This window comes from Ictalurus punctatus, chromosome 20, assembly GCF_001660625.3.
Source record: "Ictalurus punctatus breed USDA103 chromosome 20, Coco_2.0, whole genome shotgun sequence".
Taxonomy (NCBI): domain Eukaryota; kingdom Metazoa; phylum Chordata; class Actinopteri; order Siluriformes; family Ictaluridae; genus Ictalurus; species Ictalurus punctatus.
Window position 1 is genome coordinate 17,952,727 of NC_030435.2, and position 15,423 is coordinate 17,968,149.

The following is a 15,423-nucleotide window of genomic DNA, read 5'->3' on the forward strand; positions in this document are numbered from 1 at the left end:
CATGTGGCATCACAGAGACAGATATGCAACCTAACATTTTAATCAGGGCACACACACACACACACACACACACACACACACACACACACACACACACACACCTTCAGACTTTGACATCTATTTATCTATCTATCTATCTATCTATCTATCTATCTATCTATCTATCTATCTATCTCTGTCTATCATATATGCATCCATCTTCATACATTTTAAATCGAAAATATAGTGTGTGTATGTGTGTGTGTGTACCTGTGTACTGTTGGACGCCAGTGAAAGCCTGCTGAAGTGTGTCGGCAGCAGTGGGGCTCTGGGTGGAGTATGGTGGCAGGCCGTTGGCGTAGACCGCCTCCACCGGATGACCATTGGGCTGCGTTGGGATACCAGTGAAGCCATTAACGATGGGTGTCACTATGCTGGGCACGCCCGAGGATGCCAGGTTAGCAGGGGGAGAACTCAGTCCTACAGAGAGCGAGAGCGAGACGATAAAGTGAGACAAGTGCAGAAAACTCAACTGATCTAATACACATGTCAGAACCAGCGTGAAAACTGCATTGTCTTTTATGTGTATTCATTTGGCCAACATTTTTAATCAGAAAAAAGTGTGAGGAAAAAAACAGAGAGATATCTCACACACACTCACATAGACAGAGCTGAACTAGATGGCTGCTAGTAATTCTACAAATATACCATATAGCCATATAGTATTTAGATGCGATTTGGGATTTGGTGAATGTGAAGCCATAGAATATGAATTATATCATTTTCATCCCTGTTGAAGCATTCAGCAAGTCCTTGTGCTCTGTGGATTGGGGCAGACCACGTCCATCAGGATAAAAATGTTTCAAGAATGTTTTCAGAAGAATTGTGTATTGATTGGCAGTGAAAGTGGACACAAACTGTGCTAGCGAAATGCTACAGCGTAATGGAGAATGGACAAATACAAGTGGGCCCAGTGTATGCGCAAGCACTCACCCCCCCCCCCCCCCCCCCACCAACACACATACGGGAGGTAGTGGTGACAGAGGAATTGTCTCCTGCAGAACTCTGAAATGATGAAATGGTGATGCAATTTTCAGGGCAGCAGCAGTGTCACACTACTGAGTGAGGGGGTAGAGACAGAGAGAGAGAGTGCATGAGACAGATAGATAGAAAGAAAGAGGGAGTGCATGAAAATGAGCGTGAAAGAGAGTGAGGGAGATAGAGCATGAGAATTATAGAGTCAGAAAGAGCGATAGGGAGCATGAGAACGATAGAATGAGCGAGAAAGAGAGAGACAGGCATGAGAAAGATAGAGTGAGAAAGAGAGAGCAAAAGAGAGTGAGACAGAAATAGTATGAGACACTCCGATAGAAAGAGAGACAGAGAGAATGAGAATTATAAAGAGACTGAGACAGAGAGTGAAAGAGAGTGAGAAAGAAAGAGCATGAGACCCACAGATAGAAAGAAAGATTGCGCAAGACAAATATAAAGAGTGTGAGAAAGAGAAAGAAAAAGAATAAGACCGAAAGCATGAGAAATATCGCGATTTAAAAAGAGAAAGAAATGTAGAGTGAGAGAGAAAGCGCAGGAGAAAGATAGAAAGAAAGAACGCGAGATGGGAAGAGCATGAGAAAGATAGAGTACAGTGAGAAAGAGAAAGAAAGCAAGTGAGAAACAAAGCCAATGAGAATGAAAGAGTGAAAGAGAGAGAGACAGACAGAATGAGAAAAAAAACCCTCTATGTGAAGAGTTTCCCAGGCCGCCACACACACACACACATATATATATATATATATATATATATATATATATATATATATATATATATATATATATATATATATATATAGTTTATATTAGAGATGCACCCATGTGAAAAATTTAAGTAAAAACTGCTGATGCCGATTATCGGCCGATAAAGGCTATTTTTTCACGCTATGGGCCATTGGCCGATAGTTTGAAAACATCCGATGATCAGGGCCGATTATATCCTGTCAATCAAAAGAGGGCGGGAAAACACATCGATTTCGTGCTGTGTGTAAAGATGATGTCTCTCGTGTGGAATGACGACAAAACTGCAGTTTGTAATACCTGTAATCTCTGCACTGATAATATTTTACACCGGAAGTAAGCAGCAGTGAAGCGGGAGTTTCAGCGTCGAGTCGAATCATTTATTTATTTATTTTGCCGAGCTGCACGCGCTGAATTAAAGCGCCAGTACACCGCTGAAAGATTTAAATGAAGATGAGTTGACAAAAAAGGTATATATTGCACAGAAAAATATATTTGTAGAGTAGGATATTTCATATCCAGTTAATGTTAATATATAAAAACGTTGATATTATGTATTAGCAGTTTGATGTCAGTGTTGAAGTAGAAATGCTTTTGTTTGTGGTGAGTGAATGTGAGACTAACAGGAGGATTTTTAGAATTCAGTCAATGTTAATATAAATTAATAACATTCAGTAAGTGAAGAAATCTTACGTTAATCTTCAGAATTGAGTTCATGTGTTAATGTTAATTACAGTAATGTGTTTTCTGTGTATGAGACCAGGTACTGTGAAACAACTTGTTGAGATGGAGAGAATAAAGTTTTTATTTACACTTCTTTCAGAACTGTGGAATTAATTATTATCCATTTAAAAGAAGGCATAAAAGGCAGACCTATCGGTAGTGGTTATCAGTTATCAGCCGATATCACTCTGAATAATCGGTTATCGGTATCAGCTGAGAAATTTAGTATGGGTATCTCTAATTATTATATATGCTGGCCTTGACCAGCATCATCTACATCTACTGCAGTCAGTACCATGTAGATCACATTATCATTTACACCACTGGAGTCAGCATGTGCATTTTGTGTGCTGAGATAACTAATCGCATATCCAGATCCGATCTGTGTAACAGCAAAAGAGAAGCTCTCTCGTTGGAAGCGTGTTTTGTCAGATCAAGGCTTTGTGAAAGTAGACCAGAATGTGGATGTTTAGTCGCTAGTCGAGACGTGCCCTCCGTTCAAGGTTGGGTTGGAGCATATTCTACTCAAAATCTAGCAGAATCCTGAATACACAGTGGAGGTTCGAACATGTTGCGAATACCTCATAATACTACCAATTTTAGCATCTTGACAATTTCAAGAAACTCTCATTATTTGGAGATTTGAATTGTATTCACTCCATGATAGTTTCTAGAAAGGCAGTATTCATTATAGTTTATGCATAATTTATACTTTCCACTAAATGAATACACCCAATCCTTCAAAGAAACTATTTTCAAATCAGCCCACACACACACACACACTGTACAGGGTGAGCAGCAGATGGTCCACAAACACAACAATGCCAGGCGGTGATGCTTTTGGATGTGGAAGCATACAGAAGCTTTTTTACATTTAGAAATCGAATGAAAAACTACTGTGCAGTACCACGACTGTGCCTTATTAGTCTGTCTATTCTGTTCAGGTAAGGATATAGTAGGGAGATTTCAACTGAAAACAATTATCATCCTCCTGGTCAACTGCAAGAAATCTGAAGTCTGCTACTGAAGTCGAGCTGGTTCACGTTTTAAAAAAAATGAACTAGAGTCGCTGAACTAGTTGGTTTTGTTTCCATAAGTGACATTAATCTGATCTGCTACACTATATTTTGAGTGCGCGGTTCAGTCCGATCACCACGAAAACTGACATCTTAGTCAGTGAAAATACCTTGAATATAGTCAGATTGATCTAGTATGTCCTTTTATAAGATTACACCTAACCAAATATAAGATTATTAAACCTATTTCTAGACATTTTCTTAACTCATTTCAAGCTTTACATATTCTTGTTCTATTGACAGATCATTTTCACTGCTTATTTTGCTAAACTAGCAAACTTATCTGCCAACTGAACAAGACTATTTCAAGTTAAAATGAGTAAAAATGTCAAGAACTAGGATTTAGTAATCTTATATGTGGTTTGTTGTAACCACTAGTATAGGAAATACTAGATCAATTTGGCAGTATTCATGAAACCTTCATTTGCTAAGATGTCATTTTTTTGCAATGGGGAAATGGTGACATTAGGAGAAAGCTGTCATCGCCCTGGTTACGATTCGGGTATATATTTTAGTGAACATAATAAGCCTGCACGGTGTCACAAAAGCCTTCATACTTATGGGACTATGTTTGCCAGGACCACGTCGGGTGTTCCTTCATCAGTGGATGTTCGTGGACGTCCGTTTCTCGCTCGGTCTGCAACACCTCCAGTCTTTTTGAATTTGTTAATAAGTTTGGCAGCAGTGTGTGTGTGTGTGTGTGTGAGTGTGAGTGATGTGCACGCCGTGTCTCCTGTTAAAGTCCATCTCAGCCTTGCGACAGCTTCCCGATCGAGCCGTGAGAATGATTTCAATACGTTCTTCTTTTGTCAAAGGCGTTTTTAAAGGCTATTTGAAATAAAAAATGTAATAACATAAACTAAGCATGAGGGGGGCACAGTGGCTTAGTGCTCAGCATGCTTTCCTCACACCTCTAAGGTTGGGGGTTCGATTTCTGCCTTAACCCTGTATGTGTGGCGTTTGCATGGTCTCTCCGTGCTCTGGAGGCTTCCTCTGGGTACTCCGGTTTCCTCCCCCATTCCAAGGACATGCATTGTAGGCTAATTGGCATTTACAGATTGTCCGTAGTGTGTGAATGGGTGTATGAGTGTGTGTGCGATGGGTTGGAACCACGTCCAGGGTGTCCCCGTCTTGTGCCTTGAGTTCCCTGGGACAGGCTCCAGACGAACCTCCCCTGCGAACCTGTGTAGGATAAGCGGTATGGAATATGGATGGATAGAAACTAAGTATGAATCATTTTGGAAGACGTTTGCTAAAAAGTGTTCATTTCCCCATGTACGGAGACTTCTGGGACACCCTGAGGTAACTGTACTTTTTAAATAGTAACTTTTAGTTTTTTGTGATGTTTTTTGAGAAAACAAACTGCAGTATAACGATTCAACTAAAAGGTTGGGTTATGTATCATACAGCAATGTACAGACTTGAGAGGAAAGATCATTCAAGAAAGGTTGGACGCCGTGATGCACAACACTGCATGCAAATATGGTTTGATTTACTTTTTTTAATCATCAGTCCTTTTCTCTTTTAGAGCAGCCTGATATTAAAATATTGAATATTGAAGATATATATATATATATAAAATAATTGAACATGTCTGCCACAAGAACAACTTAAGAAGGTCACTGATAATGGGAACAACTTTGCAAAGGCTTTCTGGGAATTTTGAGGACGATAAGGATCAGACAGATGACTCAGATGTTCAATTTGGGGAACAAGGTGATGACAGAGTGAAGTCACGAAGAGCAAAATGCACCATAGTGCCATGCTTGAGTGTTCGGCAATCTGGAATAAAGCACTTATGTCTCTTTTAGCAGTGGAGAAAATAGCTAAAATTGGTGGGGAATGGAAATAATTCCCACTGTGTCATGCTGAAACTCGGAATGCAACGATGTGCAAAAGATGGTTTTGTGAATGCCTCAGAGTTTGAATGTTACAGCCTCATGAAATTACCTTCCTCAAGTATTACTAAGGTACTGAAGACACTGGCTATTGATCTTCACCTCCTATTGACCTCTTTCAAGGATAGCAAAAAAATGCTATTTTGTCAGTCCATGATAAAAAAAAAAAAAAAAGAAGAAGAAGGAGCTGTCTGAAAAGCAGCCTTATTTGTGTTTTCAGCCTGATGCCATTTGCACAATCATCAATGCGATTGATTCTCGGTTCCACGGTTTCGTCTGAGGAGGCTGTCTGAGAACGATAAGAACAATATCCACTAAGCTTTGTTGATTGAGGCTGTCACATGAAACTCACAATGGAAGATTCCGACGGTCCGGTGAGCTTTGAAAGTTTAGAGAATTACTCAAAGAGTGGACCAAAAAAAAAAAAAAAAAAAAAGAATGAAAGAAGACAATGTCATCAGGTTTTGAGAGAGCTCTAAAGAAAATCGTTGAATGACTTTGCTATGGTTATGTACTTGTTCCTCAAGTACAACATGGACTTGCCTTTAAGTGCTGCAGTGTGACCTTTTCAAAAGGATCCTGTTGGAGTGTTATAAATGTAGAGGACTAACAGCAAAGTTGTTGTACCATGTGGAACCTAAAGCACAGAACCTACACTGACTATTCTGTTAAAACTCTGTGAACTCGGTTCATAAAATTCAACTTAATTGCCCATTTACTGTATATTCTCCATTTTTAAGTAAACACTCTTTAATTACTGCATACATTCTTAAAATTGATTTGGTTTAATCTGTCATGGTCAGATTTCTTGGCAAATTTCAATTCAGTTCAATTCAGGTTCATTTGTATCATTTATCAATGGACATTATCACAAAACAGCTTTACAGAACTGATATATATATATATATATATATATATATATATATATATATATATATATATATATATATATATATCAGATATATCAGATATATATTGTTAATATGTGTCTATGTATATATATTCAGGATATACATTTTAAATTGATAGATTTATCTCTAAGAAACAAGCCAGAGGCGATGGTGTCAAGGAAAAACTCCCTGAGACAACATTAGGAAGAAACCTTGAGAGGAACCAAACTCAAAAGGGAACCTGTTCTCATCTGGGTGACAACAAATTGCGCAATTATAAATAATTCCCTTCTATAACTGTGCACTACATGGACAAAAAGTGTAACTGTGCAACCAGGAAATTCATTATGGTTATTGACATGAAAAGAGCCCGGTACTTGCTTTTGTTCTTTTTTTGTCCTGTTTTGGTAAGGCTGCCACTTGCTTTTAATTTTTCCCTGATTATGGTCACCTGCACCTAATTTTTCCCCAGAATTATAGTATATGTTCCTGGTTTCCTGATCTTTCCTGACCTTTGTATTATAAATTTCTACCTTCCATTCATTCTTAACCCAGACAGAATGTCATACTAAGGTCACATGATGCTTGTTACACCCTCCTGAATACTGATTATGAATTTTCCAAGTCTAGCTCACTGTAATTTTATCTCTTCAACATACTATGATAATGGTTTGATATGGTTTGCTTTTAATAAATTTCATGCTGAGCACACAAGTTTGTATCCTGTATTCAACTCCTGCATTTTCCAAAATCAGTTTTGAAATGTTCTTTATTATATTCTTATAGTGACTAGTTGGTTTGTTTTTTGTTCAACATGTAAAACTCTTTTTCTTTAACCATACTTTCTCCTATATTGGTTTTTATTCTAATTCCCTCCCACTAGATAGAGCTGCCATTTCTAGCATGACCGTACTACCGAGCAAAGCAGGGTGAAGATAACTTGATGAAAAGCACAAGAACTGATAACTGTCTTTGTTCACGTACATTAGATCAGGCATGATTGACAGGGGAGAGAGCATTGATAATTATAATGAGTCTTTATTGATCACACATATATGCACAGTGAAATTCTTCTCTTTGCATACCCCAGCATGTCAGGAAGATGGGGTCAGAGTGCAGGGTCAGCCATAATACTGGAGCAGAGCCAGTTAAGGGCCCAGCAGTGTCAGCTTGGCAGTATCAGGGCTTGAACCCCTGACCTTCCAATCTGTAACCGGACGCTTTAACCACCAAGCCACCACTGTCACCCAACCAAATTGCCATCCCAACCAGCCAGAGATCCCAACCAACCTCCTGTATATTTGATCCTGCCTGTATATTTAAGGACATTCTATGTTATCTGCTGAAATTTGCTATATGTTAACAGGATTGTAATTATGGTTCAGTTATATTATAAGCCGAGCTGCTTTAAATAACTTGAGCATTCTGATTTTCCAGTCTGTTTGTGATATTCTGCTCCTATTACATTCTATGCAAAACGTAATTAACCATCCCGACACATTACACAAAGCAAGCTGCCAACCAATACCTCCGAAGGACAGAGTGACTTCAGTTGTACTGATGATGCAGCACAGTTGTATTGAAAATGTGCCCTGCAGTTACGCTTTTCATGTATTTTAACGGAATACGTTACTGCATACATTTCGGAGTGTATTCAGGATTCAGCCATCAATACCTTTTTCAAAGGGTTTCGCACAGCCCTGCCTCCAACACACCACCACCGTGATCCCTCACAGAGTTATTCATGCTGACACTGACTGATACTGCTGAGCCTGCACTAAACAAAGTGTACTTACTGTACATCTACTAAACACACAGTGTGTCCCGCATGTGTGTGTGTGTGTGTGTGTGTGGTGTGTGTGAATATGCTAATGAGTGACAAGCCTGCTCCTGTACATAATCATCAGGATTTAACATTGTGTGCTGTTCAGATCGAGCGACTCTGAATAGACCTGACTTACTAATTTAGTATATGAGATCATAGGAGATCACCTATGTTAATGCTATTTCTGTCTGCTAAGCTTGAAAACAATGATTATGTCTGGAATTTTCTCAATTTAACTCATAATGTAGTGTGCTAGTCCCGGACATCCCCCTTTCAGGAAAAACTGCCTATTTTGGGCGGTATTATAAATGCATGAACTCATTTCCATAATGATACCTGATATTTTGTAGTAGATTTTTAACCCTTTACTGCATGGTGTTGCCATATGGAAACAATTCAATTATATCCAATGCTTTTGATAGGCAATAATACAAAGCTGCTATCTTCCTTTGACATAACAAATAATGCCTTGTCACATGACCAGGAAGTGCTGCTTGCTAAGCTTCTCTAATAGTATAAAGTATTTAATTTTTTTTTTTTTCATATTAAAAGGAAGAAAAACTGTTGTAATTTCAGATAATTTGCATTTCAAGAATTCAAGAGAAAGAATTAAAAGATACTTCACTCAAAATATGATTGGATATAATTTATGTACAGTGAGGGAAAAAAGTATTTGATCCACTGCTGATTTTGTCCGTTTGCCCACTGACAAAGAAATGATCAGTCTATAATTTTAATGGTAGATTTATTTGAACAGTGAGAGACAGAATAACAACAAAAAAATCCTGAAAAACACATGTCAAAAATGTTATAAATTGATTTGCATTTTAATGAGGGAACTAAGTATTTGACACCTCTGCAAAACATGACTTAGTACTTGGTGGCAAAACCCTTGTTGGCAATCACAGAGGTCAGACGTTTCTTGTAGTTGGCCACCAGGTTTGCACACATCTCAGGAGGGGTTTTGTCCCACTCCTCTTTGCAGATCTTCTCCAAGTCATTAAGGTTTCGAGGCTGACGTTTGGCAACTCGAACCTTCAGCTCCCTCCACAGATTTTCTATGGGATTAAGGTCTGGAGACTGGCTAGGCCACTCCAGGACCTTAATGTGCTTCTTCTTGAGCCACTCCTTTGTTGCCTTGGCCGTGTGTTTTGGGTCAATGCCTTTTTGTGTTTTCAATGCCCTGTCTGAGGGAAGGAGGTTTTCACCCAAGATTTGACGGTACATGGCCCCGTCCATTGTCCCTTTGATGCGGTGAAGTTGTCCTGTCCCCTTAGCAGAAAAAAAACCCCACAGCATAATGTTTCCACCTCCATGTTTGACGGTGGGGATGGTGTTCTTGGGGTCATAGGCAGCATTCCTCCTACTCCAAACACGGCGAGTTGAGTTGATGCCAAAGAGCTCCATTTTGGTCTCATCTGACCACAACACTTTCACCCAGTTGTCCTCTGAATCATTCAGATGTTCATTGGCAAACTTCAGACGGGCATGTATATGTGCTTTCTTGAGCAGCAGACCTTGCGCGCGCTGCAGGATTTCAGTCCTTCACGGCGTAGTGTGTTACCAATTGTTTTCTTGGTGACTTTGGTCCCAGCTGCCTTGAGATCATTGACAAGATCCTCCCGTGTAGTTCTGGGCTGATTCCTCACTGTTCTCATGATCATTGCAACTCCACGAGGTGAGATCTTGCATGGAGCCCAGGCCGAGGGAGACTGACAGTTATTTTGTGTTTCTTCCATTTGCGATTAATCGCACCAACTGTTGTCACCTTCTCACCAAGCTGCTTGGCAATGGTCTTGTAGCCCATTCCAGACTTGTGTAGGTCTACAATCTTGTCCCTGACATCCTTGGAGAGCTCTTTGGTCTTGGCCATGGTGGAGAGTTTGGAATCTGATTGATTGATTGCTTCTGTGGACAGGTGTCTTTTATACAGGTAACGAGCTGAGATTAGGAGCACTCCCTTTAAGAGTGTGCTCCTAATCTCAGCTCGTTACCTGTATAAAAGACACCTGGGAGCCAGAAATCTTTCTGATTGAGAGGGGGTCAAATACTTATTTCCCTCATTAAAATGCAAATCAATTTATAACATTTTTGACAGGCGTTTTTCTGGATTTTCTTGTTGTTATTCTGTCTCTCACTGTTCAAATAAATCTACCATTAAAATTATAGACTGATCATTTCTTTGTCAGTGGGCAAACGTACAAAATCAGCAGGGGATCAAATACTTTTTTCCCTCACTGTATGTATTTTGAGTAAATCGTTCCCCATATAACTGTAATTCCTTTCTATAAGATTTAACGTTTACATGCCTACATGCTTAAAAACTTATAGTCTGGAAAATGCAGTAATGGGAATTGTAATACATTTTGTGTTATTTTTTGAGCATGTGATACTTTCCACCTCTGCACATTGTTGCCATACAGCATCAATTCACCAACTACCCGTCCTAAACTAAAAAATATATTTTTATTTTTTGAATGGGTCAATTTGACCTATTTCCACATTTGAGATAAATACTAAAATAAATACTATCATATTTGAGATAAAATACTGGTTAATCTCTCTTTTTCTCTTTGAAATTTTTTGACTTCATTTAGGGTCATGAACTTATATGCAAATATTTCTTCTTATGGCTTGTCTCGGACAAGCCATAATAAAGGTTTTAAGCTGTTCTTTGATTTTTTGGGGTGTATTTAAACTGTGGAAGTCATTTTGACCAATAACATAATGGATGTAACTTTTTTTCCCCAACATAATAGGAGGGTTAAACAGTTTTTGATGTAAATGTAACAATTCATGCACTAGAGGGTTAAAAGTTTGAAAGCTCGAGTCACTGAAATAGCAAGCTAGGGATATAAATGAAGGTTGTCTTAAATGTACATGAACAATTTCACCTGTGGTTGTACAGTTAATGGTCGTGAACAGAACTATTTATTTCCTGTTTGTGCTTTAAAACAAAAAAATCTGCTTCAGATTATTCTACAAGGAACTAAAACATGTTGCTACTACAGATGCAACTAATATAGTATAAGGTATGTAGAACAATTAGAGAGGCTACTAATAGCAGAAATCTGTCCCTTTTACACGTATAACATGCTCAATGTAGAAGAAAACACATCAGTGAACATGATTATGACCAAAGCGATAACACAGTGTCTCACTGTAAATAATTATGTTTCTTTCTTGGAGATACATGGAGGAATTTTGATCAATTGCTGTACATATGAATCTGTTTAATGCCATAAGCCCTCAAATTGTAACCTAATGACTGTACATATATAGTGACCCTGTATTTAATCTTTCTTTCTTTACTATTAAAAACAAAGATAAATAATACAAATAATAAAAGGATTCTAATTCATTCGTTGATACAAGGTTTAACCCAAATTATTCACCTCGATATTTTCACTAACTTTCTAGCGAGGTATACCGTTTCCAAGAAGTACATTTCACGTCAAAATTCGGAATAAACAGAGTAATTGTAATTGTATTAAAATGCAAAATTTTGTTCCTAGATCCTTTTAGGATTCATCTCAGGAAATGTTATCATGAAGAAAACAAGTTTAGGCAATTTTTACTGTACATACCTTTGTGAAAACGTATATAATATTACAAGTTCTCAACTTCTGAACATTAAAAAGTGTCTCGAATGAAAATCTAGCAAGTAAACGAATAAACAGCTCCCTTAGGTCTCCAGTGTTTGCTCAGCTCTATGGATTCCTCTCATTAATCTCCTGCAGTTGGAAACATTGATAGCTATGTGAAATGCAGATGCCATGGCTGCCTCTTTTCCATGTTATTGACTGGCATAAATCAATAGGAACATGCCATGTGTTCCAGTCACTGGCACTGATTAGCAGTGAGGGCCGAGAAAGCTGATCTGCTGTTACGTGGTTTAACTTCTAGGCAGAAGAGCTTGTCCAATATGTTCCGTGTGTATTAAAGAGTTTCCTGTTCCGTGCAGTAGTGTCCTAAATGAGAAACGTTCATTTCACATTTTGATGAATTTCTGTAAGGCTTTTCAATGCTGATTTATTTATTTTTTTTTGGATTAAAAGATTTCAAAGAAGCGAAAGGCAGCTTACCTTTTTAGCACCCAGATTACATGATAGTTAAAAACTCTGGCTGACATTTTTGATCACATAAAAAAAAAAAAAAAAAAATTACCTTATAGACGTTTTAATGCTTTGATCCGAGCCTCTGCTGCTGATTAAATAGATGGTATTGATCCACATCCACATAAGCTTTCATTTTCAAACGGTTCAACCTTAATCATCTGACACATTTAATATCAATCTCCAAAAACGACTTAAAAAGATGTTCACATGTGGCTTAACACAGATTTGGAAAACCTTTCAAGACCTTTAAGAAGTGACCTTTACTCTCTGATGTACCTTTCCTGATTAGCCTTCCACACACTAGACTCCTGGTAGATACTCTATGATAATGTAGCTTAGCTCTCTCCGCTTGAGCTCTCTGTTAATGTGGCAAGCCAATGCGCAGCAAATGCTGCTTCCACTTCCTCAACTAATTTTTGCAATCACGTCAAGTGGGTGCACAAGAGCTACTCGAACACGGACGAGCTTGAGTTCAGTAATCAGGGGTTGAGGACGTGTAGAGGGAGGGAGGGAGGGAGGGACAGCGAGACAGAGAGAGAGAGAGAGAGAGAGAGAGAGAGAGAGAGAGAGAGAGAGAGAGAGAGATAGAAAGGGAAATAGGCAGTTGTAAAACAATGGAGAGAGAGCGTGAGGGTCTGGTCTGTAAAAGAAAGAAATAGGGAGAGTGGGAGGGCTCTCTGTAATGATCACACACACACACACACACACACACACACACACACACACACACACACACACACACACACACACACACACATAGTATGATATTCCGTGGAATACAGGATGTGAACACAACTACTAGGGGATGCACAACTACTCATTTTTACAAGTCGACCAGTAATAATCACTATTTTAGGCTGTTTTCTTTGTGCACAGAAGAACCGCTTCAATTATCATCCATACACAAATACTACAAATTATATTTCCAGCTTCAACACATTTTTTTGTCTACATTCTCAACAACAAAAGTGAATAAACTGATGTAATAAATGTGCAAATCAGTACTAAATCTGTGCGTCATATTACACAATTTAAGGACGATCTAGTGGGTCAGCTGAAATCGTCGATGTGCTGCATCCCAATTCGCCTACTTAATCTATGCCCTAAAAGTTGTATTCTTTTTGTGAATAAAATATACATACTTGTGAATGTGTAGCAAAAAAGTATGCAAGTACTGGGACATATTAACACCTCATGGAAAGGATGAGAACGTTGTTGCCTATGGTAAATGGTGTGCACTTTTATAGCGCTTTTATCCAAAGTGCTTTACACTGTGTCTCATTCACCCATTCACACACCAATGGTAGCAGAGCTGCCATGCAAGGCGCTAGCTTGCCATCGGGAGCAACTTGGGTTTCAGTGTCTCGCCCAAGGACACTTCGACATGTGGAGTCATGTGGGCCGGGAATCAAACTGCCAGCCCTACGATTAGTGGACAACCCGCTCTACCACCTGACCCACAGCCGACCTAGTTACGCCTAGTTATGCACACTGTCACCGCAAACAACTCCTTGTTGCATTTCAGCTTTTCTGCATTCATTATTTCTAATATCATTTATATTATACAGTTTAGTTTACCGTTCCCTTGATTTATTTTTCCACATTTCATTTATATCTCTCAAAAATGCGTCCTTGACTTGGCGAAGCAAACCGCCACGACACTCCTCCTCCATGGAGTTCGCTGAAAAAGTGTCCACGGATCCACGTGTCAAAAAGCTTCAGGAAATAGTAGACCATCCGGGTACCTTTGGGATACTAATTTCAACATACTACAATTTGAGACACAATAATTCTAATCTCAGATACTATTTAGGACGGATAGTAGGCGAATTGGTATTCAGCAATGGAAACTGCTTTGAGCTGGCATGCATCACTGATCTGACTCTAAACTAGAGTGGGATTGGAAAGTGATGCGCAACCCTGAAATATTTTCACATTAACAAAGTACAATTATTCTGATTTGTTTTCTCCACTACCCCGACAAGTCAACATCCCCACAGAAGTGACTAGTCAATGTATTAGTTAACTAGTCTGTATACCCATTAATACACACATGTATACATATACCGTGCATATATACACATACCTCTAATATGGCTTATTTTCTGCTTAGCTTTCTGTTTATGGGCTTATTGTAGCACCTGAGTTAAGAGTGCAATAGTCAATAATTCTTACTAATACAAATAATGTAAAAAAAAAATTTAAAAATTTTTTTTTAAAGTAGAACTGATGAAAAAATAATAGAGTTTAAGAAATTGTCTCTGAACAAGTGTATTATGTAGCTGAAAAAAAAAAAAAAGAGTTGTGAAACCTGCCTTCCAGCTCAGAATGTTTGTATTTGGATTCATTTTACAGACACACCCCCGATGCCTCTTCACACCCTTATAAATTGTTATGAGGAGACGCTGCATGTTCATAAAGTTGTAATTGGCTTTCAAGCAGTTGAATGTCCGAGTGCATTTGAATGTGATGTCAGCTGACAGATGACAGTTGCTGATGCTCACTTATTTTTTAGCATGGTAACTCTAGTCGAACCAGCATAAGTTTTGGGGGCTGAGCTTTGCGTACATGGGTGGACATGGGGCTCTCAATGAGTCTTATACAACACCATCCATTTAACCATTAGAGACCTTTATTTCCACCCAACAAATCTTACCTAATGCACCTTTAATCATATAATAAGCAAAACAATGGTCCTGGTTATCTATTTCAGACTCGGACAAAAAAATACAGAAAATAAAGTGCACTCAATCTTGAAATATGAGAAACTTTGCTGGGGTGCATGCAGTTACTTGTGTATTTCTGTATTTTTTCTTGGCACCCTCACCCTCCTCATTAGTTGTCTTTGGAAGTGTTTCTTCACAAAGCCAGTTTGTGGTGTCTTGTTAAAAGGGCAAGTAAAACTTGTTTCTTCTTTTGTTTATCTTTTTTTGGTACAGGAGGAAATGTTGTAAATGATCATGCTGTGTCAAAACTGTACATAGCATTTTTATCAGCACAGCATGTGCCCTGACAAGGAACTGGGCTTTTGTTCAAATATCAGGTGACTATCGGAGGTTCTGTGTTATGCCATTTTGAAGGGAAAATAGTGATAATAATAATGATAATAATAATAATAATAAT

The 15,423-nt window shown here is 38.6% G+C and overlaps 1 protein-coding gene across 1 annotated transcript in view; it reads right to left on the reverse strand.

Moving 5' to 3' along the window:
* Positions 1-15,423, reverse strand: part of LOC108280171 (CUGBP Elav-like family member 5) — a 230,960-nt gene that overhangs the window by 14,839 nt on the left and 200,698 nt on the right. The window contains exon 8 of the mRNA XM_017494980.3: positions 250-459. Coding sequence (XP_017350469.1) covers positions 250-459 — 210 coding nt within the window. The remainder of the gene's footprint in view (positions 1-249; positions 460-15,423) is intronic.